General features: G+C 46.0%; 1 protein-coding gene across 1 annotated transcript; it reads right to left on the bottom strand.

Moving 5' to 3' along the window:
• Nucleotides 1-232: 232 nt before the first annotated feature.
• Nucleotides 233-26303, bottom strand: EHHADH (enoyl-CoA hydratase and 3-hydroxyacyl CoA dehydrogenase). Its single transcript, XM_039557149.1, has 7 exons — nucleotides 26197-26303; nucleotides 19023-19126; nucleotides 18091-18263; nucleotides 16418-16529; nucleotides 16092-16196; nucleotides 9731-10072; nucleotides 233-2721 (listed from the first exon to the last, which is right to left on the bottom strand). The coding sequence occupies exons 1-7, from the start codon at nucleotides 26265-26267 to the stop codon at nucleotides 1451-1453; spliced, it is 2178 nt and encodes a 725-aa protein (XP_039413083.1). The 5' UTR covers nucleotides 26268-26303; the 3' UTR covers nucleotides 233-1450.
• Nucleotides 26304-27950: the final 1647 nt, after the last annotated feature.

Below are 27950 nucleotides of genomic sequence, written 5' to 3'. Positions count from 1 at the left end.
CTCCTGAAGGGTTTCCTGCCCTCAGTTTTGCTCCCTCACCCACTGGTGGACAGGAGTAGACAAAGGGTAAAATAAAACATATTTAGAAAAAAGAGGCATGTAGCCTTTTCAGACACAAACTCCTCCAGAAACAGGAAAATTACCTCATTCCACCATGTAAAGAAGCAATGGGGAAGAAACAAAAACCAAGCACATTTGCTTTTTTTCTGCTATCCCACATGATACCATTATCTGTCATTAGATAATCAAAGCAGTTTTATTAAATTAAAATCAAAAGTTAAACATTCCATGCACCTGAGAAGGGAATATGACCACACCAGACTGGACGATACATCCACTATACATGTGAAATGGGAGACTTTGTCCCAAAGCATCAAGTCTGGAGCTAGTTTGGCTCCCACTCCCTCTGCTCTGCCCTTTGCTAGAGATCTGCCACCTCCCTGCCTGCCTGCAGCAGTGTCCCTGCCTGCACAGCTCTTGTGCTGTGCCCTTCTCAGCGCACCCTCTGCCCATGTGAAAACCCGGTCAGTGACAGGCCGTGTTTCAAGCTGGTCAATTAGAGCCTGTAGAGCCCCAAGACCTGCTAGGTGTAGTCAAGCAAGATGCAAGGAGTGATGGCAACACATTTCCACACTGAAGAGATGCCAGAAGATGTTTCTGCTTGGACAAAGCCAGGTGGGGATAATGGCAACAGAAGATGGAGTCTGGATGCAGAAAGCCAGTCGTGAGCCAACACCACAGGGCAGGTTAGTCAGGTTGAGGTATTTGTGGCTTTTCTGGCATTTATTAGAGCCTCCTCTGCAGCAGGGAGAAGAGACAGTACCAGGGGGGAGCAAGGGACTGCCCCTTGCTCTCTGCCCAGACCTGCTCTCTCCACTTCATTTGACTTTACCTCTGAAGGTGCTGCACCTTTGTGCCATCTGTCCCTCAGCAGCAGGAAGGGAGCAAGTTCCAGCTGGCTGGCTGCAGAAGAGCCAGGGAATTGAGGAGAGGTGGCTGCTCAGGAAAGAGCTGAAACAAACTGGGAAATAGATTGCAGACAGGATTTGGTAGATCTGGTAAGTCTTGGGTGAACTGTGATTGTAATTTTCTTGGCTCCAGCCATGATTTGCATTGTGGCTGTAAATGCTGCTCCCTGCCTTCCCCAAAGGCAGACTGGGAGAGGAGTACAGCTGTGATGACCTGCAGGCAGTGCAAAATGAGATGGGCCTTTACACAGCAGTGTGGGAAGACAGTGGGTGAGGCTGGGGCTGGGAGAGAAGGATGGATGAAGGCAGTGGTGGCCTGCAGCACGTGGGGAAATGAGATCAATCATCGGCCAAAGTTATTCCCTGCAAAGGCCCAGGAAGGCCCGTGGCTTTGTTTAGGGGCCTGTAGCACTTTGAGTTTGATTGGAAGAGACAGTGCAATTGAAGCACCGGTTTCATGAGATCAGCCTCCACCAGAGGAGTCACAGCTTGGGGCTCTGGTGGCTGAGGTAGGACATCCACTCCTTGAGGGGGGGGCTCCTCACAGCCACCAGCTTTTTCAGAAAGGCATTGGGCCGTAGCCCGGGCACGTCAGGGTGGGCCTCAGAGTATTTCTGCAGTTTAGCCAGCACGCGGGGGAGCCCCACGGTGGAGGCGTAGAACATGGGGCCACCCCTGTGCTTTGGCCACCCGTAGCCATTGATGTAAATGACATCCAGGTGCTCTGGGCCTGATGCTATTCCCTCAGCCAGGATGGCAAACCCCTCATTGATAAGGGAAAACAAACACCGCTCCAGGATTTCCTCCTGGTCTATGAAGCGGCTCTGGATGCCATGGGTGTCTCGGTACTGGGACAGGAAGTCGTGGAGCCATGGGTCTGGCGTGGCTGTCCTGCCCCCGGCCCTCTCGTACTGGTACCAGCCTTTGCCGGTTTTCTGGCCGAAGCGGCCCTGCTCACACAGGAGGTCTGGCAGGGGGCTGTAGCGCTGGCCGTGCCGCTGCCGGGCCGGCGTGCCCGCAGCGAGGGACGGCCCGGTCAGGCCCTGCTCCTTCCGAGACCTCCAGCCCACATCCAGCCCGGCAAGGTCAGACATGCGGAAAGGGCCTATCTTAAACCCAAAATCTTCAAGAACCTGATCTACCGCTTCTGGTCTGCTTCCTTCCTCTAAAAGGAAAACTGCCTGTTGTACGTACGGAAACATCATGCGATTCCCGACAAACCCAAAGCAATTCCCTACCACCACTCCGACTTTTTTCAGGGCTTTGGCCAGCTGCATAGCAGTGGCGATGGCGGTGGGGGATGTGTGGCGGCCATAGATGATTTCCAGCAGCCTCATCACGTGGGCAGGGGAGAAGAAGTGGGTACCAATGACCTGCTGTGGGCGGTTCGTGGCAGAAGCTATTTCGTCGATGTTCAGGGCTGATGTGTTTGTACACAGCAAGGCCCCTGGCTTGCAGATCTTTGACAGCTTGTGGAATATTTCCTTCTTTAGCGCCATGTTCTCAAACACAGCCTCGATGACTAGGTCTACATCACACAACAGATCAAAGTCCACAGTGAACTGGAGACGTGCAGGGTTATGGAAATCCAGGGTCTGGGCACCCCCTTCCATTTTCATAGCTTCACGTTCCAAAAGGAGCATCACAGCCTTTCTTCCCTTGTTCAGATACTCCAGATCCTGCTCCAGGGCTACCACAGGTATGTTGGCTTTAACCAGAGAAGTCACAATGCCTTGGCCCATTGTTCCCAGCCCTAGGGATGAAAGTGAGATAGAATCAAAGACTATGAAGAGAAAATTAATCTCTTGACAGTAGCATTTCCTTTGTATCTCCAGGATAAAAAGTGGAGGACTCTGGAAAACAAGTAGTGCACACATAGAAAACAGATTTTGAAGACTGGGAAAAAGGAAGGTGAATTTGCTCTTTCAGTGAGCCTAAATGTTTGAAAAGAGGTCGCACAAAGGTAAGTTAGTATCCTCACAAGCTTACAAAATTCCAGTGGGATTCACCCAGTGTGCACAGACCGTGTGATTCATGTCTTCTCTCTGCAAAGTTTTATACCTATGGAAACCAGGATCATTGAGGAGTGAGAACCTGAGGACCAAAGAGAAAAGCACTGAGTTACAGCTGCAACCCTGTTACCACCTTCTGCAGGCAGGTTCAAAGCAAGCCTCTCCCTTAGGGTATCAGTGCCTCACTGTTCCTGTGAGATGGTCTGTTATGGGCATTCAGCAGATACACCACCCCGCCCCCCAGAGATTCTGACACCGGCAAAGTTCAAAGAGTTGGTTTTTCCCTCGTCCTTCCAAGCTTCCTCTTTGTCTCCCTCCTTTTCTCCCTCTGCGCTTCATTGCGTGATCTTTGGAGCAAAAAAAAATTCGGCTGCTATTTCTGTAAAGACTTGGATGCTGATCTGCTCTAAACCTTGTCTCTAACATCTTGTGTGTCTCTCAGTGCCAGGTCAAACAGGATGGAGCTAACGCAGTGCTCTTAATCTAGATTTCAACATCTTCTCTCTCCTTTTAAATCACGCTGGCACAGCAGTAGCCTTTTGCCTGCTGTTCACTTTATATCAGGCATCTCTGCTCACCAGGAACTCTTCAAGTCCTCCTTCTGGAGATTCTCAAAGTCAGTCTTCCTTGTCCAACCACACAGTTAAGGCTCTTGCCCAGAATTCCTGTAACTGAGAATCCATTCACACTGTAATTTTTTCCTCCAAGATCCATAAATGTGCTTCCGCCTGCTCATGCCCCCAGGAATCCCAGTGTAGAGATTACTGGCTTGATCCCTTGCACCAGCTCTGCCCTCTGTGACATTAAATGAAGCTGCACTTTCCTGTGACACACAACCCACACCACTGATCCTGCTCTCCCACAGTGGAGGCTTTTCCAACTAAATTAATACAAACTAGTGAGGGAAGGTCAGCACAATTTTACCAGCTTTGAAAGTGCGAAGCCTCTGAATGGGAGGATTATTAATATCCTAAATAAAGCAGCAACCAGAAAAAGTATAGGTTTGTTATAATTCTGTAAAAATGATTTTTTTAATCTCAGGTTTACAAATGAAAGTCAGCTAAACAAATAAACAGAAACAAGGGGATTAAAAATTTTGTCTAAAGCAGCTTTGTAAAGAAGAGCTGAAATGATGTCATCATTTAAACAAGTTCCAACAACCAAGGTCAGACAAGGTAGGATGTTTTTCCTGCATGCTACACACTCTTGGTTTAGTTCTGCCCACCTTCAGCTTGTGTGCACACAAGACATTTCAAATATTCCCTGCTTAGCCACCAGAAGATAGTTTTTACTGGCATCACTAGCTGGCAGCCTGCTTACAAACCATCATTACACTCCCAAGCAAGTGCTGAAGTCCCTTTCTAGGAAATTAGATTTGCTACTTCATAATCAAGTTCTGCTGGAAACTAATTTGAAAATAAATCTAGAATAACATGAATCAGCTCTTAGTAATTCAGTGTCTCTGGTTTGCTGACTGAAAAAACCTGAACATGAGTAGCTCCTCCCACTGTGCTCACTCTCCAGAGCCTGTGATGCGGGAGCAGGTACAATCAGGGACAGGTTTTCCCTGTCTTTGGAGAGCTACAATGAGGTGCTTTCTTCCTGCAGTGCAGGAGGGTAACTCACCCCCAAACCCAGCCCCATCTGTCAGGCTCTCTTTAGACATCAAGCTGAAGTGTTTGCAAGTTCCACATGGCTCCCTCTTGAAGTCTCTTCCTTTCCATGGTGGAGGCCTGGAGTTTCTCTCTAGAATTTCCAAGCTCTCCACACGTCCTAGGTCTTACCCACTCCTGATCCTCCCAGCTTCAGTCTCGCGACTGAAATGTTAGTAGTTCTCTTGCCATATGAACACCCTGGCTTCTCCTAAATCGAAGCCTCTTTTGTGAGCAGATGTTCCCCAGGCTTCTTTCCCAGGGAAGCTCTGCAGTGGTGCCAGGTGGTTCCCCTGGTTGCTTTCATCATCAGTACTCCATGTAGATTTTTGCCATCCTGTGAGAGGCAGGCACACATGCTTGTAGTACTACACTTTCTAGGCCACGGGAACAGGCTCATAGATAAGATATGAGCTTGCCAAGCTTGTTTCTGACCTAGAAAAGCTGTCTCAACTTCCTACAGAACTCTGCAATGGCCTGTATGAAATGATGTTTAATGAAGCTGGCAGAGAGAGTAATGAAAGCCCCAAGGGGTTTGTTACATTAGAGCTTGCACAGCATGATTCCCCTGGAAATATTTTCTAAAATTGGGCTATAAAACTAAGGAGAGCTTTGGCTATCTAGCAGGGAAAGAGGCATTTCTGAGGACTCCTCTTTCACAATTCAGAAAGCCAAGTGATCTTGGGGAAGAATATATTAGAGCAGAAAGAATGGTAGGGGATCATTAGGCCTTACATGTGTAGAGGGCTGTGGAAGAAAGAGGAAGGGAGATGTCTCATGCCCAGCTCAGATCACGCAGACTGAAACACGGTAAGGAACTACTCCAGAATTTCTGCTGTATGCTCCATTTTCTTACTCAACAGTGTTCTCCCTTCCCCCAAACCAGGAAAAACCCTATATTCTCATCTTCCATGCAGGCGACTTATTTTCATGTCCAAGGCACATCTTTCCAAAAAAGACTGAAGTCTGCTTCAGGAGCAAGAACGGTGCCCAGCCATCCTGCTCCTGGTCTTTTATTGTGAAATGAAGCTTTGACATATAATCAAAACTACACTTGTGCATATGTAATTTCAGGCCAAATATGGGTATGACAAATCCATTTGCTGGGCAAGCTGAGTGAATAATGATGGTTAATTATTGATCTGTCACGTGATGTACTTAGAATACGAAAAATCATACAAAATTAATTTCAGGATTTTAAAAACAAATTTCAAAACAAAAGTACTTGAAATATGTACAAGGGAGATCACGTACAGTCACACACACTACAGAAATACTGATCAGTGGAAAAAACTCTGAACTATAATGAATATTTGGACCTTAAAATGCCTAGCAATGAAAATAATCCTTTATAGATTGGTAAAAATATGCAAGGACTGGTCCGGTTTTCCTGATAAAAACAATAATAAGCAATTGGCAGTGACGGGCTGCTGCAGGCCAGGGCTGCTGCTTTCTCTGTTTCAGGGTATCAGTTTCAAGCAGAAATGATGTGATACTCCAGGCAAGCAGAGAGCTGTGGGGAGATGCAGTTGGAAGGGACACAGAGAAACGAACCTTCTTTCTGGGTGTTGAGGAACCAGAGCAAGTAAAAAGAGGTGGGAGCCAAGAGTTCAAACAACAGAAGCAAATGAAACAAAAAGTCAACATGAAAAAAATCAACATGATCTTCCCACAGTGCAGCAATAAGAGATGGAAGCAGCAGCACAATGCAACATGGGTTTAGTGTGTGAAACAGCACAGCACTGTCTGTGGGAAAGTGGGGTCTGCACGACTTCTGAGGAGCCTAAACTGAGGCAGCATCTTTCTCTGACTGCCCTCCTCTCTGCAGTGAAAATAGAGAGGCCCTGGGTCACCTAGGTAGACTCAATACTTGCATGGATGAGCAGCGCTATTTTAAAAGGTGTCAGTCCCTCATGCCTAGGATTTTGGTTTCTGGTGCTGCAAGGATGTACTTCAGATCAAACACATGAAGTTACAAAATACTGTAGAGCATTGTACTGGCTGGAGAATGACTTTTTGTTACAGTAGCCTGAAAGAAAAAATTCAATTGTTTTGGCATGTTCTCTGCCTGTCTCTAATGGACTCACAATTTTACTTATATGAAAAGGCAAAATAGGAGGAAAACCTTCCAGAGGAAGGAAAAAAAGCACAACAAGGTGCAGAAAGAAGTGATAGAAAGCACTGACACTTTGGTGTGGGATTCAGAGCTAAAAGGAGGTGTTCAAGAACCTCCAAGATAAGAGAAGTCACACAAAATGAAATACGACATGAACACGAGCATAAGGAAAGCAAGCTCTACTGGTGGGATATAGGGCTGTGTAATGGGAGCAGTGATTCAGCAAGGGCTGGAGTCTGGCTGAGTGTCAAGGCCCTGAGTGCACTGATGGGATTTAATGTCCCTGACCAGCCACACCTGGACCCTCCACCCACCTGCACTGTCCATTGCCTCTGAGCCCCATTTAAGCTCAGACCTGGGCTTGTAGCCTCTTCTTAAGCTTCCTTGGAGGAGTTCTGGTGGCTTACTGTGGCTATGGCTACTGTTGATGCAGACCTCAGCCTGCAGACTGGCTTCCCACCTTTAGCTTGGACCCTCATCATCCTGGGAACTCTGCTTGATCACCTGTACGATCTCTGGGCCTGCCCTGCCTGCCTTGCCCAGTTACTGTAAATACTGATGCAGCAGTAGGTTGTGCTGCCATCCAGAGGCAGAAATGGGTGGGCAGGATCTTCGGGAACGGGGAAGTGTAAAGTCCTGTGTGTGGGGAGGAACGGTGCAGACTGGGGGCTGGCTGCTGGAAAGCAGCTCCCCAGGAAAGGGTCTGGGAGTGCTGGTGGACACCAGGTTGACTCTGAGCAGCAATATGACCTTGTGGCAGAGGAGATTTATGGTGTTGGAGCTACAGCAGGAGGAGTCTTGCTGGAACCCTGAAGGAGGTGATCCTGCCTCTCTACGTGGCACTGGTGAGACCATAGCTGGAGTGCTGGGTCCACTTCTGGGCTCCCCAGAGCAAGAGTGATTGGAGTGAGTTCAGTGAAGGGCAAATAAGATGATTAAGGGACTGGAGTATGCCTCATGAGGGAGGGCTGAGCAAGCTGTGACTTCAGCACAGAGAAGGCTTGGGGGATCTCACCCATGTATATATAAACACCTGAGAGAAAGGTACCTGGTAAAGAAGATGGAGCCAGGCTCAAGTGGCCCCTGGTGATAAAACCAGAGGTCAGGGGCACAAGCTGAAACATGGGAGCTCCATCTGAACATAAGCAAACCATTCTTTTTAGTGAGACAGGTTTCCTAGAGAAATTGTGGAGTCTTCATCATTGGAGTTGTTCAAGAGCTGTCTTGACATGGTCCTGAGCAACTGGCTCTAGGTGACCCCACTTGAGTAGATATGTTGGACAAGATGACATTCAGAGGTGCCTTCTTGCCTCAAGGATTCTGTGGTTCTGCCCTCTGTTATTGCCATTGGCTCCCCATCCCTGGGGTGCAGCTGCTCCCTGCCAGTAGATAATTAACTGGATATGTTGAACATGGCTAACATGAAGGTTGCCTGTTATCCTGGGCATACGAAGCAGGAGCAAGGAAGAAACACCTTGGTACCTGGTCTTGGTGTAATTACTCCTGGGATGCTGTTCCCACTTTGGCTATGCACGTTTTATGCAGTGTTGAAAAATTTGGGAAAGTTCCGGGTCATTAAAATGACCAGAGTGTGACAGACTGTGCTCTGAAGCAGAAGTATCAAAGCACTTATTTGTTCTGCAGGAGTTAACTTGAGTGTTGTCTGTAATCAGCTATGAAAACACTGAAACCTGGGGGTGAGGCTGGGGCAATTTCAGACCAGAATTCAGAAATCTGTGCAGAGATGAGTGGCAAATACGTAATCCAATGGAAGAGACATGCAGCCCAGCCAATTCTCTTTGGAAGTTAAAGACAGGTTATGTTTCTATTAGAAACTTTCAAATAGAGGTTGCGTTTGTCCTCAGAATTCCCTCTAGCTCAATTACAGCTCCAAAATAGGCAGCTCAGCTCTAACAGCCCTTCTGGCTAAACTGTCACTGTGATTAGGTCTTTGCAAGCGTGTTGTTCTGCCATGGTTTAGCAGCACAGAGCAGAGAATGTCCCACCTGGGCATTCCCACAAACTCCAACACAAGCCCTCCTGTCAAAGCACACATTGTAGGACTGACCTGTCGGAGACTGACAAAAGTGTGTGTCCAAACTTCTGTGCTCTTCAAGTCATAGAATAAATCTGGTAATAATTAATGCCTCTTTACCTGAATGCTTTAACAGCCACATATCCTTCTCACAGGGTTTGTGGAGTGATGTTTAAAAACCCATTTCTATTAAAAATATGGCATGGCAGCTAATGAAGAGAACAGAACTTCCAAAAAAATCTCTCTGGCCTAAAATGAGTTGTCAGACAGCTCAAGAGCCCTGAGAAGCACCCAGGAAAAAAGCAGTGTTGATCTGGTGAGATTCCCTTGAAACAGAATGGATGTTTTCCAAGTTCTCCAAGTTCCCTGTCTAACCATTTTTGAGTGCTACTATCAACAGCTAGAGCTGAAAGATTTTTTTTAAAATCTCAGCGGTGCATCGAAGGTTTTACTTAAATTGCTCTTATAAAAAATTAATGAAGGCATTATCTTGCTGGGCTACAAAATGGCAGGAGTGGATCCCAGTGAGATGAAATCTTCTTAAAATGCAGCTGTCAAAACATTTTTGTATTAATACATCCCTGAGTGACTCTGCGCACATACACTTGCAGTACAGAACTAGACCAGGAGGAGGAGAACTTCCTACAGACCTGCTCCTAGCACGGAGCAAAGCCCGGTCTCGGTGTTTAAAAGGGAGCAGACTGCTGATGGTCCGCACACGAAGCTGTCTCTGAAGTGAAGCTATTCTTCCAAAGGAAGAGGAGGCATCACCTACTACTCTAGTGGCACGCGAGCTGCCATCTGCATTTGGAGCTTCCCAATGCAGTGACAGCTTCGCCGATGCGTGTGGAGTATCTGTGGGTGGGACGGGTGCGGGTGGCTGCCGGGCTCGCCCAGCCCCGCTGCCGGCTGTGCGCGGTGCCGCCGCGGCCGCTCCGTGCCCTTACCGATGACGGCTGCCTTGCGCACGGGCTGCGGGGCAGCGCTGCTCCAGGAGGCTCCGCCGGGCGCTGCCCACCTGCGCACGGCTCTCTCGGCGAAGAACGCGTACTGCAGCGCCTGGGCCTGCCCCGAGCTCAGCAGCAGCCCGAACAGCTCCCGCTCCCGCCGCACGCCCTCGGCAAAGGGCCTCTCGGTGGCGGCCCGCACGGCCTGGACGCACAGCTCCGGAGCCAGGCACCCCCGCGCCTGTCGCTTCACCTTCACCAGAGCTTCTCGCAGGAACGCTTCCATGTTGGGCAGCTTGGGAACTGGCTTCAGGCTGAGCCTGCGGGGTTCCAGGGGCTGGCCTGGGGGGAGAGAAATGGAGTTACAGAACAAAGCATCCGCATCTTTTCAGATGTAGTCTTTCCAGACTACAGATTTCCACCCTTTTCCACAGGCTGGGAAGGCAGTCTGCCTCTTCTCCAATTCCCACTGTATTAGGGCTTGCATGGCACAGTGATCTGGGCCTAGAACTAAAGCATCTGACATTTCTCCTTATCTCTATTTGCTCTGACAATTACGATTTTTCAAGTCCCTTCTCAGGCTTCAAAAAAAGTAAGACTTCCTTTTCAAAGAATTAATTCTCTCCTTCCTTTTCTCAGCTTCGGAGTGCCCTGGCTTTCCAGTTCTTTCCCTCTACAGTCCCAGCTGCCACATTCATACGGGTCTTTCTATAAGCTTCAGTAATGAAGTTTTCCTCCAGTGTTGTTTAGTATTCAGGACCCAGTTGACACTTAGCCAGAGGCATTCCAGCCAGAGTCCTGACCCAGACATTGACAAGAGAGTGGAAAACACACCCTGACTTCTTCCCTGACCAAACGAGCCCCTCAATTCACTTTGGGACTAACCAAGAGGAGATCTCACTCAGCATGAGTTGGGCAGCAAATGAATAAGGGAGAGTTCACGTTTGTGTCAGCAAGGGATGAATCAAGCAGCCACAGAAATATGTGAAGTTCATTACAGAAGAGGTTGCTATGGTGATACCTAGAAAGGATTTTAATTGAGAGAACTTAGTTACATTTCAGATGCCAAAATTCTGTCTTCTTCCTAAGCATAGACCTGGCCATACTCAGGTGTTCCTCTGCTCGTAATGGCAGCTTGCTCAGTAAAGACTGTGGAGGAACAAGATCAGCAGTTTGGGACGTATTCCCTTGAGACTGAAACATTCTCACAATGACCCTGCTGTCATCACAGCCATATCCAGATCATTAACTGTAGCATGGCACTGTGTGGATTGCTAGTGCTGTTCCCAGAAGCAGCCAGGACTGCCACCAAAGTCCAGTGGTGGGCTGAGAACCTTCTGCTGAAGCTCTCTGGGGACAGTGTCTCATTGCTCTGGCCTCTTAGATGAGCTGTGCCCCAGGGGCACACTTCCTTCCAAGGCAGCATATCGAATCCAGCTTCCCTTTCTCTTCCTGTTGTCTGAGCTAGGGAAGTGCCAATGCACCAGCAGAAAACTCAGGAAATCCTACAGAGGATGCTGAAGAGCAGGAATAATGGCAGCATGGCAGGCATGGTTGCTTGAGGAACAACAGGTCCTGACTCTAGCCCTTCCTCCAAGACTGAGCAACGCAGGAGAAACAGAAATACAAGTTTCCAGGATGAGTGAATATACTGATTTCTTGTAATAGAGGTCTTCAGAGCGCAGGCTTTTTAATTAAACCTCTTAGTGAGCACAAAAAGATGAACACTCACTGTGTAAGTAGCTTCCCTTGTGATCAGCATTCATAAAAATGTTTTCACATTCACAGTGGAAATAATTTGTATCAGCCAGTATTGCAGGCTTTAGTCAGGATAATGTTCCTTTATTTTGGAATATTTTTTTCCTTAAATCTAAGTTTTTAACCCAGAAATGCTCTTTATCTGCAGTTCTTTATTTAGGACTTAAATAGTGAGTTATATTCCATCACAAGGGGAAAGCTCAGGCTTGTCCCAGAAAGCTGAACTGATGGCTGGAAGACTGGGCAGATCAAGGGACTTCATATGACGTCCAGTGGAAAGGGCTGGTAAAAAAGGAATACCACTGGGAGCCTTTAGGCTTGGTCTTCAGACAGCAAATAGTACTGTAAGCACAAATACTGGTGGGGGACAGGAGACGGTTCCTCAGACTAAAAAAAAGTAACTCAGGCTCCTGTAATAAAACTCTTATTTTAGCTGCAAACTAAATAGGTTTTCTACAGCACCTCTGTGCAGTATCTTAGCTTCTGCAATGCTAATAAGAATAAAGGACATCTTTATGATCAGGAAAGAATTACCAGAATCCAAATCTGGGGAGAAGAGATCAGTGTGGGACACCTGTGTGCAGCTTGATTTCCGAAAGCAAAGCAGCAGGACGATGCTGAACAGTGTCAGACATCAGTGCTGCAGGAAAAGCTTCATCCACACACAGAACTAACACAGATTCCTGCTTTGTTTACCAGGTTTGTAGTCCAGGTGACACAAAGGGCAGATCAAGTCTATAAAATTTCTATCAGCAAATGCACCATGTATGCATACAGTATCAAATATTAAGTTATTTAAAGAAAGAAGTATCATCCCAGAGTTGTAAACCCTTGGGATACTATGGGATGGCACATGCAAGAGACATTGCAAGCCTAATGTTCTTCCTGATGCAGGGAACTGCTTGTGAATTTTTGAAGACTAAAGCTGAGCCTGGCCCCTGCCCCTCAGGCTGCCAGAGACAAGTCCAGGCCATGTCAGACCTTTCACAAACTCTGTTTGTATCCAAGGGACACTTGGCTAGGCCTCTGTCTAAGGAAGGTGTCATCCAGAACCTTGAGCCCTGGGGAGAGATTAAAATGTCTTGATGTTGTGCATCTTGGCAGAGGTGACTCACGGACAGGCCTTGCAGCTCTAAGGGAAAGCCTTTCCTCCAGCCTCCATTTCAAGGATGCAATTACCCACCAGCAGCATCTGTTCCGCCCCTGGCTTTGATGAGCCTCAGAAGGAACAACTGCTTCCTCCGCAGCAACTCCCAGTAGCTTACAGGCAGAAACTCATCATCTTTCCACACAGATTAATACCTGGGGGACTTGAGCTACTCCAAATTGCTCTGATTTTCCTTGGCTCTTTGGTGCAAGGCATTGGTACTGCTCTGCTCTGAGCAGCAGATGGGGTCAGAAAAACAAGGGGTGTATATGGAGAGCTTCAAAGTCTGCTGTGTGGAGGCCGGGAGCCAATTTCTCCTCCAGCTGAGGAAGACTAGAGCAGGCCAACAAGAAGTGGGCAGGATGAGCTACAAGCTGCTACCTGCCACCAGTAGTTCCAGCCATTTGTCAATTTTGTGATGCCATCAGCTGGGAAAAGCCTGAAGTGCAACTTTAGATTACTGCAGTGATTGTCAAGCACATTTACTGAAAGGATGTTCTCCTTGTCCCCAAGGATTTAGCTCCTGTCTATTCCTTTTAAAAAATGCCTTCAGAAGTGAAGATATTTTCTTTAGCCTGGAGAGGCCAGTTTGCCTGGAGAGGTCAGGGAATTATTCTCACTTTCTATCTGCAATATATAAATACTGGTTTTCAATGAGAAATCTAACTCAGAATCAGTAATTGCCTCTGTGTATTCCTACACCCACTTACTGTTTCAGAGCATCTTTTGAAAGTGTCCTTCATTAGAAACAATCCATAAAAATGTATGGATGAGAATGCTCTCCCAATATGCCATAAAAGTAGTTCTGTCAGCTGTGTATCACAACAGTAATCAAGGACCCCTGATACAGTAAGGCAGTCATTTGAGACTGATCTCTTGCCATGAGATACTGCAGCTCCAGCACTGAGAAAGCTTTAGAAGAAAATTATTTCTGAATTGATTCTTTGAGACTTATCTTGCTGTACAGCCTTCCCAGGAATAGAAATTCCAGAGGTGACAAAACTAGTTATTTAGCCAGACTGCTCCGTAAGAAGTCAGCAGTTGTAGCTTCATGTTTAAAAAAATCTCATCAGAAACAAAATGCTGCATGCCACACAAAGCCAGTGCAATTCTGTGATGGCATTTTTTTTTTTTTGGTAGATTCTCTTTGGTTTTATTAAGATTATCTGAAAAACATTCACTGAAAACAGAACTCCATGTGAACAAACTCCAGACCAGCTATACAAGACTGTCATCTCTTCTGCAGCCCTGTTAGTTCTTGATGGAGAAAAATTGAAGTGCTGCCTTGCCTTTGTATGACAGGAATATTATTAACTTTAGGCAAAGGCCAAAGCAAGGAAGGATTTGAAAGGAACGTACAGGCTCTGGGTACACCAATCTTTCAAATTATTAGATAACCTGAGGGTAAATGGTGCATCAAAACTTGTCATGGTCTTCTGCGGGGTCTAATGAGAAATTTTTCAAGCAGGAAAGAAATAGATTAGCTGGCTCACCAGTGTTTTCACTGTTAAAACATGTACTGTAAATGCCAGTAAAGCTGTTGGAAAGAGTCTGAAAGCATTTTTAAGTCCTGTGGGAGTTGATATATAGTGTGATGTGAAACACCATCAATGACATTACTCATTTTTGCTGGGGTAACTCAAACCAGCAATAAACAGATTGAAAATCTAATAATGAGTAAGACTGGGACAGGCTACCTGCTGGACATTCAGTCAGGATCCTTGTATGCTTATACAACTAAAAAAAAAAAAAAAATATTGGTAGTGACAGTTTCCAAAGAAGATGAAGCTTGACAATTTCCAAAGAAGGTGAAGCTAAAGAACAGGATTTTGCCAGTGGATATAAGCTCCAGAAAGCAAGTTCCCCTGAGAAATAGTGTGGTCAATGCTTCCTTCCTGAGGGTCTCCTCTAAGGCCAAGCTGGCTTTCACAACTGTCAGCCACTGCACAATGTCTGTCATGGAAGAAACAAGCATGCAAATATCTAAACTTCACCCGATTGCACATAGCATTTGTTGAACTGCAGAATGTTTTCTGGTTTGCCAGTTCCAGCAATGTATCCATTACTCATTTCATGACACACTGCTGCTGCTGCCATCAGTACTGGTGCAGATCTTGTGCAAGGCATCATTCAGAGCCCAGAGGGTACATCACAGCGAGCACTGTTTGTTGGGTTAATTTGCCTAGAAGAGTGGTAATATTTCACTGCTCTCCCAACAGATGGAGAAACAGAATTCTCATTCAAACCAGACAAACTCAGTGAACCAAGGTACCTTTGTTTTTCTTAGAAGCAGCAGTGAAATACATCATCCATCTCTTGCTGAAGAATTATATTTAGTCTGATGACATACAGGAAAGAGAAAAGAGGACTGCTTATGTCATTGATTCTGGACTAGAAAATGAAGCCCTAAAATACCATAGGATGAATACAGTGAGAAGGAGGGCATCTGCTATAGAAAACCCAGCCAAAGAATACCTTGGCACCTGTCTGGTACATCTCAAAGTGTGGGGAGGTATACAAGACACTGATATTTAAGAACAGTCCATTCTTTGAAGCACCCTACAATATGGTGCACTGTCATCTAGGACAAAGCTACCTCAGCTTGTAGCATGGAGAAGGGGCCTTGTCTGTAGTGAAGAGAACTGGAGGAGCAAAACCAACACCCCAGCTTGGAACAGCATTGCCTGTAAAGGCCATATGACCAAAGCAGGAAGGGTTTTTTGCTTTCCTGCGTTCATCTCATTGTGACAGAGCCCTAGATGAAATCCAGCAGTCAGGTTCCAAAGGTACAAGGCGGTCAGTAGTGGAAAAATGCCCTATTTTCTCTCAAGGCAGTGCTCCTCGTGCTGCACAAGGAATGTTCCTCTTCCTAAGTGAACTTCAGTGAATTTGATTCTGTTATTCCTAAGATGGGGGAAAAAATCTCTCCCCATCCCTCCCATCTGCACAGGCCTTTTATTTATGTGGCACCCAAAGGATTAGGGACAGAGTCACTTACAGACCATGGATCATTAAATTGAGCAGAGGATGTGCCAGCCCCTCCACTACAGGGAGAAAATTATTTTTGCTCAGCCAGTATGGATGGTGCAACCAGGATGCATGCAGCGCCAGCTGGGATCCAGAACTATATATGGAAAGAGCATTTACTCCCCAAAACCTGCAGAGTGCAGCATCCCAGAGGAGCATGTGAGTTTGGCTATGCAATTAAAAGGCAGGAGGACTTGATGTATATCTGTTCTCTGAATCTCACTTGAATTTCTGCAGCTTTTCAGCATTTGATTTTTCTCACTTCAGACAACAGGAAACAAATTCTGCAATTAATTGTATCTTCTGTGGATGCCAAAACTCAAGAATGGAGCATATAAATTGGAACAAACTGGTGGGCTTTGTTCTGACTCTTTTCAGCCCTGAAACATCACCAATTATTTCCTGGCACTGCTACAATTTGTTCCTCACCAATCACTTTGTTTGCCAAACGGATTGCTGCCTCAATGGTGTTTTCTTCCACAATTTCGTCAACCAAGCCAAGCTTCAGTGCTTCAGTTGCTGGAATGTGTTTTCCTGCCATAAAAAGAGAAATAAGGTGACTACAGCAGAGCCTGATGGACAATTTTGTTCTTTTCCATCTGATCAAATGACTTGTGCAGCTGATAATTAGCCCCTCATGGGTGGAAGCAAGTAGAATCACAACCCAAGCAGCTACACAGGTAAAAGATTGCTGTTTTTTAGACCAAGCTGGTAGGACTCAATGCCATGTTCATCTATACAGACACAGCACTCACCTGTAGTGATCATATCCAGAGCAGCTGGTACTCCAATCAGTCTGGGGAGTCGCTGAGTGCCTTCAGCACCTGGAAGTAACCCTATGGTGACCTCTGGCAAACCCATCCTAGCCTAAAATGAAGTAAAATTAAACAAAAAAATCTGATTAGAAAGAGTGGTAATTGCAAACTGAGCAAAAAAGAAGAAAGACAAGTAGATATGAGTCACATTGCTCCTCTAGGAAGCCTCAGAATTTCTACATAGAAACTCCATCCCTGCATTTTGCTACGTAAGATATTCAAGAAAAAAAATCACTTGACCATTTCAAGGATTTCTGTACAAATGCACAAGGAAAACATGACCTTTCAGAGGATTTTCTGTGCTAGTACAGCACTGGGGGAGGGCTGTAGGGCCGACAGCATTCCCTAGATTGACACGTGTCAATAATGCTTTCAAGTAGTTGTTACCAACTATTGGAGGGCATGCTGGCTTAACTGTCACCTCCCTACTCTAATTCTTGCAAGTTTGGTGAGGGGTTGGAAGGAACCTTAAAACCATCTTGTTTCACTACCTGCCATGGGCAGGGATACCTTCCACTAGACCAGATTGCTCAGAGCCCCATCTAACCTGGCTTTGAACACCACTGAACTCTTCCCTGATCTTCCTTCAAATGCTTCTTGGTGCATTTGCCATCTGGTAGTCATGGCAGGTAAGCTAGGGGCAGCAGGAAGTCTGTGGGGGACTTCTCTTAAAAAATGTATCTAGATTTTGTTGCCTTTAAAAAATAGTTTGCCCATTTTCTACTGAGCTTTCAAGAGATTTTGAGTTACTTTAAGACCACTACTTATAGTTCCAGTAGTCATGGCAATTCATGATGTGGTTTAGTGAGAATGGTGGTAGTTGGTCAAAGGTTGGACTTAGTGATCTTGGGGGTCTTTTCCAACTTTAATGATTCTGTGATTCCGTGGTGCTCACCTTAGGTGGCACAGAGGATGATGTGGAATATCTCTTTATGCTGTTACAGCAACCCACACTGCCACGGAGAGAGTGACTCACTGCAGAAGTGAGGGGATGGTCCTGTCAGTGAGGAGTCTCTACAAGGAGACAGGTACTGCTCAAGCTGGTTCAGCATTCCTGAACCTTGAAGGAGGGGATTAAAGAAAAAAAGCCAGATAATTCCTGAAGACTCTTAAAGCTGTCTTTCAGTCAAAGTGCTCCTTGGGGACACAGAGCTCATGGGGAATTTAACCATAAATGCTCCTGAGTTTCAACTACCTATAGAAACTAGGCCACGAGCAGAAAGAAGTGCAAAATTCACAGGGCTGGGGAAAAAAATAAATAAGAGAAAGTCACGCTGCATGAGTCAGTAAGATACAGCTGTCTGCATCAGAATATAGATAATGAGACCTAGGGCAAATTAACATTTGGTTACTGAAGCTTCTACACAGCCATCTTATCCTACTAGTTACAAATCAACTTTATATTTAGAAATGACTTGAAATTAGTCAGTTAGTAAGGCTCAGGAAAGACGTCAAGGGTGGTGGTGTAGGTGAAGAATGTCTGAGCACACCGAGTTGCATCCTGTAGCTATAAAGCCGCTCTCCTCTGGGCAGAGGGTCCCAGGGAAGGCACCCCGTCCCTCTGCTCGTGCCATCTGTACCTGGCTCCCGAGGACCCCAGCAGGGTGTGTTACCTTCGCGTGTGCAACGCGGTAGTGACAGCCCAGCGCCACCTCCAGGCCTCCTCCCAAAGCGACACCTTCGATGGCCGCCACCACCGGCTTCTCGCTGCTTTCGATGAGAGACACGATGGGGCCCAGGGCAACTCCATGTCTCTTCGGAGAGGAAAATCCTCGGATGTCAGCTCCTGAGGGAGCATCAAGAGGTCAGGAGGAGTTAGTGGGCAAGGCGGTGGCTGGAACAACCCTTCCCTCTGTGCCACTGGATGCAGCTGCTCACAGATGCCCAAGTCCTTGCAGAGCGTGCTGCTGGCAGGAGAGTGGTTAACAGGAATCAACCCCTTTTGGGGCCACCTTCAAGGAACCCTGCGTCCTTGATCCTGTTCACAGAGCTCCGGGGAAGGCTGAGTACAAAAACACAGAGTAACTGTAAGGATCATGCAGTCAGTTTCTGCAGTTTGCAGAAATTTGCAAACTTCCTTGGTGTAATATTGAGCCTGGAATAGTTAACTGCAAATTACTACTAACAAGCAATGGAGAGCTCTACAGAATTTCCCCAGTTTTTCAGGTTTATTCAGCTGGAGAAGATCTGTTATTCACCACTGTCCCACCCCAGGTACATTCCATACACTAGACCAATAAATAGTCCAGAGATTTTACATCAACAGGGCTTCGGAGACCGAGGAAGCACCAGGATGTTATGGAGCTGAGCAGCTGTCCCTCATTTCAGTATGAACAGACCAGCTTATTTCTGGCCTGGACAGTCCAGCTTGTCTGCATGACCAGCATGTCAATGGTGGCACAGCAAAATAGACAAAGCACCCTGTCTTGTGGCCATTTCCAGCCAAATTGGGACTTTTGTCAGCACTGTTATGAGGCAGAGAATCTTCAGATATGTCGGGTGGAGAGTGTTTCATCTTCTGCTCAGCCCATGTTTGATGTCTTACCTGCACTGAATTTCCCATTTTCGCCACAAATCATAACAGCTTTCACTGAGGGATCTGCATCTGCTTTCTTCAGCCCATCCTCTAAAGCCTGGAGAACTGCCAGACTGAAATAAAATAGAGATTCAGTGAGTAACCATCAGCTACACCCCCCTTGCAAGAGGTATGTGCTAGGAACACTGAGCAGCCCAGTGAAAAGGAGCACCATGTCCCACAGGCGGTCCCCATGCCTGGCTGCTGCCACAGCCTCTCCAGGTGAATCCTGTCCTTAGTCTCCCTCTTGCTCCGAAGGACAAGCACCCAAACCCAACAGGCTGCCAGCCCACCTGTCAGTCTCTGCTTGGAGACTCATCTTCAGGCTATGACACTGCTGTTTCCACAGCAAGTAGCACAGGGAAATGTCGTTTGAAAATGTCTTCATGAATTAAACATTCAGATTTTCAAGAAAACAGTTTAGCATAATTTAAAAGTAATTAATGCTAAACCACTGACAATCTGAGAACTTTTTGAAAGGAGCTCTAGGGATAAAAAAGTTATCTTTCAAACACCTGACACAGGCTCTGCTGATGTTAATAATACTTTCACTTTGTGAAGATCTGCACAAAAGTCCAGACTTAAACTGGTGTGGGATCCTGTCAAAGGGAATTTGGGCATGAAACACTACACAGAACACGTTTTGACTTATCTGAACAGGTAGTTCTGCAGATACCAGCAGTAAATGTGGCCAGCAAAGAATTAATGAAGAATTTCAAAATGGATCTGTAGAAGTATAAACAGTGTTTTTTCAAATCAGGTATTTAAAAAGTCTGACCCAACTGTATATCCACTTTGCATTTGCCTCTTTAAAGCTAATTTATGTGTTTGTATGGATATGGACATGGAGAGCCTAGTCTGTTTTAGAAGGTGGTAACAATAGTGATAGTAGGTAAAAATAGAAGCATTGACACTTTAGTAATAGAAATATGAATACAAATTTTATGTATATATAGTTTTGATACTAAAATATACTTATATACACACTGTTTTAAGTACACAGTTTACGAGAGACTATTCTGTGTGGATGTGCAGAGATGGTTCTGATTCAGAAAATCTGAGCTACAAGAAGTTGGAGGCTGGAGGAATATCCAAGAGGTATCATCCATGCTTGCCCAGTCCTTTATAAAACCAGCTTTCCTTCCTAGACATTCTCCAAACCCTTAGTCCAGCTCCACATGTGAGCTTGGTGCTGAGGAAAAGGGAGCAGAGCTCTGCTGATGCCCAGTGGAGAGGAGCAGTGTTAATTACACAGAACTAATAGAAAGGCCTGAGGCATACTCAGCTTGTGCATGTTGCTCTATGTATTAGAGGGCATTTCATCTAAAAAGGAAGCTTGTTGTGAAGCAGATGAAAACCACATTATTGTACTCTCGTGTACACACATTTTTACAGAACAATGCTTGCAGCATTCACGTGAGAGCCCGTAGTATGAGAAGGGAAACCTGGGAGCCCAAGGAGCTCCCTGTAAACCAGCTGTGTGAAGGAATCCCAGCCAACCTCTGCATATTCCTCCTTCAAAATCAAAAGTTAAAGACAAACTATTAGCAAAGTCTCTAAATCAGGGCTGTTGGCTGAGGGGGGCTGTCTAGGAGGGTCTCCAGGACCATCTGCTGCCTGGATAAGGCCGTGCTACATAGAAAAGTCAGTGGGAGCCTTGAGGCCTGACAACCAGAGACTGGGAGAAGTGTAATTTTTGGAGAGAGAACAGCCAGTTATGTACCAATTCCCCAACCCAGACATCAAAGACAACTTTGAAGTCTGATGTTAGTAATGGTTCTGAAAGCTGAAACTCAAAATGAGAATAATTTGGCCATGCCAAAGTAAAGCTGTGAGGTGAGTCAGTAAAGGCCCCTCCACTGCACATAGCTCCACATGGCAGAATATGAAAGCCTTTCCAAATTTTATACATTAAATGTGTTTTAATATTGTCTTGGTTTTGAAAGACAGGTGTCTGCTAAGGAAGGCAGAAGCCTCCCTTGAAGTGGCAGATATAACCCCTTTTCCCTCTGAGTTATTATCTTTCCAAATTTTATACACTAAATGTGTTCAAATATGTTTAAAAATTGGGTTTTATGTCCCTCCCCTTGGCATATCTGTGGTTGCTGCTGTTTGAGGAGCACCCACAGGCTGCACCCAATGCTTGCTGCTCTTGGAGTTCTGTTTGTGCATCAGTGGAGAGCCAGGCCACAGCAATACCAAACTCACCCAGGGGCTGGGAGATTGCAGGAGAAGCCATTAGGAAATGTCCTGACACTCTACGAAGCATAGTGCAAAGAGGGAGAAAAAAGATGTCCTATGATCCAAACAAATGTGAAGTTACTAATTTGCAAATATTGTATAGACAAATGGCACAGTTCTGTCAGGAACAGGCAAGAAGCAATCAGTATTCCTGTGTCTGTTCCAGGCATGTGATCAGCAGATGCAAGGTGCCCAGCTAGAAGGGTTGTCTGCAGCAAATGGAAAGGTTCAGGTTCTAGGGAGGAAATCGGTTACAAGCCCTCAGCACTTACAGCAACATGCTACCGCCAAAATAAAAACCAGTCAGCAAGGCTGCCACAAAATCACAGTTTGATCCCTACCTCACCTTTATTAACCCAACAGGACTGTTTATGCCAGTGAATAATTTAACTTGGTACTTACATAAATATCTCTTCTCCTTCCATATAATTTTTTCCCAATGGGAATTTTTGCAGGGTAAAAAGGAAGTAAAATCAGACTTTTTGCAGTTTCTTGTTTTCCTAAGATGGAGTGATAAGTTTGCCTTGGATATGTCAAAGTCCAACACACAGACTGCATTGCTTTGTCACTCACATAACTGGCACTAAGAGTTGTAATTTTCAATTAAAGCATCACAGTAGAATATATGGCAGTAGAATTATAAAAATACTCAGGAGAATCCCAGCTTCAAACTGCTAGAGCATTAAAGAAACAAAAAGTCACTGTAATTTTCATATGTATTTCATTGCTGTGACACTGTCATTCATTTAGCAGTAACCATGCAGAAGTTCCCTCCATGCTTTCCAAGGTTGCATCCATGCCATGTAGTTCCACCATGGATACTATTTTGACTGCCAGAAGAGTGAGTCTGCCAAGGTGACTCAGTGTTCCAGGTCTCAGGAACTCGAAATAGGTGCTGTTAAAGAGCAGGTGCACACCAGAGCAAGAGAATATTCTTGGAGGTTACCACACCAGGTTGTTTTTATTTTATGGAACTCATTGCAGTGACAGTGATGTGCTGGATTTGTAGCAGGGTTTTACTATTTACCTAAATTATTTCATATTTTAGCTGGAGTTTGTGAAAAAGAATTTCTTCATTTAAAAAAAACCCCCAAAACTAATATAAGGGAATCCTGGAAATTTACTTAGTCTCATTTAAAGAAGTGAGACTCGAATCCAACAGTGGAAAATGTTGTTTATGGAAAACATGCAGATCTGGGCCTTTCCCTTTGTACTTTTCCCAGCTTCTAAAAAACTTTAAAAACCTGAAAATCTCAAACCTGAACAAAACCAATTGTTGCGATAGAGGGAAAACCTGGACGCTCAATATGAGTGATCAACAGGAATCTGATTTATTGATTGTACCAAAGCTCCTTATATACTGTCAATAATAGGCTTCATGCATATTTGTAACGGCGCATTCTAAGTGGTTCACGTCTACTAAGCTGATCCTAAACCCCTCCTTAGATCCCCTTTGGTGGTCAGCAGTTTTGCCTTTTTCCCTGGCCTTCTAACCACAGATGTCTATTGTTTATACTGCCAAAACCTAACCTTGCTGGCTCTGCAAATAAACCCATAGTTCAAAGACTCAATGGTGGTTCAGTTACTGAGCAAGATACATGTAATATTCTGTAACTTCAGTTGTTACACAGGATCTGTGGTGCACTGTCTTATGAGACCTTGCTCAGCTAGCTGCAAGGGCCTATGTGCCCGTTCTCACGTAGCCAGCCTCTCAGATCAGTAAGCTGCAAAGAATCTGTATATCCCGAATCTGTATGTCCCTTTTCACATAACCAATCCCTCACAACCAATCCAGGCTCTTCCATTGTCACAGGCTCCTGTTCCTTTGAATAGCTTCCTGCAGTGTTTTTCTTTGAACTTACTGCTGGGTATTACATAATCCCCTACTTGAAACTGAGGACTTGTGTGCTGGAGTTACCTGCTCTGCTCTCCCTTGCTTCAGTGTCAGATCCAGCTGTGTAGTAGCTACTGTCACACGTTGTTGTGTGACAAATTGCTAATACAGTTTGAACAGTCCTGCACATAAATTAAGGCCAGAGCCAGAGTGGCATCTTTTGGGTGGAATTTTAGAAGAGTTGTTTTAGGGAGCAGATGCTTATTCATCCCAGAATTTTCTCTCTGCGTCTCATCCTGATGAGGTGCTGATCCAGTCCAACACGTGTAATCACATTCTCCCCTCATTGCTACCTGTCTGAAACTGCAGCTTCTCTCATCTCCTTTACATTTTCTGATTTTTATGGTGATCACGGTCAGAAGGACAATCCTGGCAGCCAGGGAGAGCCTTTTCCAATCAAATCTGTTACGCTGTCACACTTCATAGAATCCCAGACATAAGCTCCCCTACTGCATGCCCTCTCCTATCCTCCCTGGAGCCTTTCTGCCCTTGTCAGCTCAAATGTTGAAATACTCCTTAAAGTCCTTCTAATTCCCAGTGCCAGCAGCCTGCCTCTGCTGAGAAGAGGTAGTCAGTTCTTTCTTTTGTGAGTCTTGTCTTTCTGTTCCCCCAAACTCCTAGTTCTTTGCATATCTAAATCCCTTCTCTCAATGCCATGGTCTCATAAATGCAGATCTCTGAATACTAAACTTCTGCAAACCAGGAAAAGACCCTCCAAACAAATCAAATTTGGCACATGCCACCTCTGCTGGTGGAGAGAGCGTTTAGCTTAAAGGGGAGTCTGTGTGGGAGCCAAATTTGCTGCCAGGCTCTCAAGTCATCATACATTCCTCAGGAAAGCGCTGCCCCCCAGGTACTTGCACAGCAGAGGATGGTGTCAGACGGAGAAAGCAAATTCCTGCCCACCAGTGGCTTCTAAAGTGCTAATGGCCAGTGTGATGGCCCAGGAGGGGGGAAATGGATAATGGAGAGAGATAGGGGAGGCTGGAGCACAGCAGCAAAATCTCACCAGTCTTAAAAAGCATTTGTGCCTGCTGTGAAATGAAATTTTCAGGATTGCAGGACATGGCTCCTCTCTGTACTTTCACTGCCTGCTATCGCCTGAGCAGTCAAACATTTCCAACAGCAGGAACAAACCTGCTCCCTGTGGTCCAGAACAGAAATGTGCAGAAGCAGGAGCAGCACCCAGGGATCAGAGTGTGCTCTACCTTTCCTAGCTGCAGTCAGATCTCAGCTAAAAACTACCCAATGGCAAGGGTGTGAGAATTACGGATCTCTTTTAAAACAGGTATTACCCTGGCGTGCCACCAAAGACCACAGACACGTCTAAAGCCGTAGTTCAATGGATCTGAAGTGTGCCAGGGTCTGCCTTCTTCCCCGTGGGGCTGGGGAACAGGACTACAACCACGCTGTCACCCTTGGTGTATCAGAACCGCACCCTGCTGTGAGGACACTGCAGGGCCAGGAGGAGAGGGCAGTAAAAGCAGAGGTAGGTCTGTCCTGAAGAAGTTGTTGTGCTGTTGCTGTTCAAAGGCAGAAGTGACTTTGGGTTTTCTCCAGAACTTCTCAAAAGAGGGGAGTTAAGGTTCCTTAAGCATGTATCTGTTACTGTTGATGGCTGGACTCAGTGATTTTAAAGGTCTTTTCAACCTCAGCGATTCCATGATTCTTTAGCTCTGTATTTTGTATTTTTCATGGTAAGGATTGAAAGTTTATTGTGAGCACAGCCTGGAAATTTTCTTAGACTGGTCTTGGGCACAGGAGGTCCAAAGGATGTCTTACACCCTACAGTTCTGGGAGTCCTGCATGCGTGTGGTTCATCTAAACTCACCAAGTCACTCCGAATTTCTCAGGGTAATTACCTGAGCATGTGGAAACGTTTGCGCTTCTAAACAAGTTGCAACAGAAGAGTGAGCACTGCCAGCTACACTGTAGCTTTGCTACAGAAGAGCAGAATGTTTCATCTCCTTTTCATGCTCTGCCTTGTCTCTACGAGCTTCTTTTTAACAAACTCTCTAATTTATAAGTCAAGCACAACTGCAGTGGGGTTTTTTTGGCTTGTAAATATAGACTGAATAGACACTGTGGTCACTGTTACTGAGCAACTCCAGCTGCTTAGCAAGGGTTTGCATGCTAATCAGAACTAAAGGAGCTAAAATGCACATCTAATGCAAAGCCAAAAGCACGAAAGTCCTTTCCAAGGCACATGAAAAACTAAAATTTCAGAGGCTCCTACAGATTGGTGTCGGACCTTGTTTTTCACTGGCTTGTGTTTGTGATTGCGTGGGGCCTTTCTTGACCAAGATCAGTATTTAGAGGTCAATTCCTCAATAGCTTTTAAAGGACGAATGAACGGCTTTCTGCCAGCCCTGGCTGGGTTTAATCCTGCTCCCAGCTCCACTTGTTGAACCACCCCTGATAGCCACAGAGCCCTTTGCCCTCTCCCCCCAGCACACTTGGGTAGCGCAGGGATTTGCCAGGCAAGCACTGAGCAGTGTGTGGGGCAGGCAATCAAAACAGGAAATCTGAGGATTGACTCGTAGCAAACAGCTCTGAAGGCACTCCAGGCTGAGCTGCTGTGCTACGTCTTGCTGAAGCAGTGTCTTGATTAAAGACTGGAAGGTGATGAGAAATAGGCAAAGTTTTTACACATCCTCCAGGGGAGATGAGACAAAGTACAGTTTGCTGAGCCTGGCACCTCTCCTGTGAAACCCCCCAACTAGAAATTATAAGAAAGAGCAGAAGTTACGGCAAAGTTCAGCATGTTGTTCGCAAAGCGAGATCCACGCTACCTCTGAAGGAGCCGCCCGGGCCCCTGCGGGTACCGAGCGGTGTAGAAGTCCCGGCGGAGGCTCTCTGCGGCCGCCCCAACCCGGGACTGGGCGGAGCCCCACTCGGGCACGGAGAGAGGGAATGAAGTGAAAAGGAAAGAAATCGGAGAATCCCCCAGCAGCTGACAAGGGGGTCCCCAGCCCCGGCCCGGCGCTCCCCGCGGACTGCCGGCCGTACCTGAGCGCGTTGACCGGCGGGTTGCGGAGCCGGATGACGGCCACGGCCGAGCCCCTCGCGTACTGCGCCATGCCGAGCGATCCCGCTGTGTCCCCGTGTCCCCGTGTCCCCGGGCCAGCCCCCGCCGCGCCCCGCCCGCAGCCCGCCCTCAGCGCGGGGCTGGCCCCGGCCCCCGGCCTGCAGGGAGCTGCCTCTGCTGGGGTTGCAAAATGCGGAATATGGGAAATTTTCTTAAGAAAGGACGCTCATTAGTGTCTGATCTTTGCAGCTTTCAAGCCTAATCAACAAGAAAGGAGATTTAAGCCGTGCAACAACAGCTCACGAGCTCTAAGTGGTGTCCTGGTGTTGGAAAGAGAAATTCCTTGTTGGTAGAATTGCCTTGCTAAGGTTTAGGGCTCCACGCGTTTCAATGATCTCAGTCCTGGGGGGAAGGTTGACAGTGCCTGGGGAGAAGGATGTGCCACTGACAGTGGGCACACAGAATGCAGAACTTAGAGGCCACAAGGACATTTGGCAGAACCCCCACGACAAGGAAGAAACTGATAAAGGCAACCCAGCAACTGTGCTGAAATCAGCTCTGATGGGTCAAAGGCAGTTCTGGCAGGGGCAGATCATGAGCACCGACTCTCGGACCACTGACCCAAGAAACCACTGACCCAAAAGAAGAGAAAGACTGAGCACCTGGACTAATTAGCATGAGAAACGAGAGAATCATTAATCAGTAGAAGACAGAATGCTAATTAATAAGAGAATGATGTAACTTGCAGCCAATGAACATCAATACCTTCATTTGCTAAAATGTATAAATAGTGAAAAGTTTTGATAGTCATTGCGCTGGCTTTGTGGATTTGCCACCCAGCCCACTTTCCGTGCAGAAATGTAAATAAATCAAATACCTTGACTCAGTGTTGGATTGGCATCTTGCACACTGGGTGAAAGAACCTATTCTGGGACAACACTGGCATTTAATGTGTGCTCCCAGTCAAGCTCTGTGCCCCTGGTCCCTTTGGGTGTCACTTCACACCAGCCCCTCAGCTCAGCGCAGTGATGCCACTGTAAAAAGAACTGAGAGGTGGTGGGGGGAAACATAGTTTCTAACGTTACAAAATGTATCTGTTGCTCTAAAATGTTATTTAAGGGACAGAGAAGATTCTTACCTATACATTATTATATTCTTATTTATATCTCTATAATCTCCCATTTGTGTCTCTTGGCCTTTAAAAGTCAGTCCCCGGGCAGAATGGCTACAGCATCTTCCCTGATCTGGAACAGGTGTAGACAATTTTAGAAATTGATTTACATGTACAGAAAGTTTCTTCACTCAAAGCAACCTTTATTGCTGCTTTTATACTACCTTTATTGTTATAGCTGTTGTGGTGGATCGCTCCAGCTCTTCTGGCATTTATTATATAATGTTAAAAACCCCCCCAAACTAGGGGTAATACTCTGTATTTGCTTGTAAAACAGCATGTTCTGGGAGTTTATAAAAATGGTGTAAATGATGCCTTGGAGGGCTAACTTGTCTGTTGCATTTTTATTAACCAGAATGAAACCAAAGTTCACTCTAAGTTGTACTCTGTGTTTATGATTTACAGGTCTGATCTACTCGTCCTTTAATAACACAACTGCTGTAGTTGTGATAAAACAGGCATATTCTGAGCCTGAATAAATGCAGAAGAAAGCAGTGTTCAGGAAAAGAGAGCTCACAGAAAAAAAAAGAAGAAATTTCTACATTGTCATGGAAAAACTCCAGT

This window comes from Corvus cornix, chromosome 9 (assembly GCF_000738735.6).
Source record: "Corvus cornix cornix isolate S_Up_H32 chromosome 9, ASM73873v5, whole genome shotgun sequence".
In the NCBI taxonomy this organism is placed as follows: Eukaryota; Metazoa; Chordata; class Aves; order Passeriformes; family Corvidae; genus Corvus; species Corvus cornix.
This window is presented reverse-complemented; position numbering and strand designations above follow the sequence as displayed.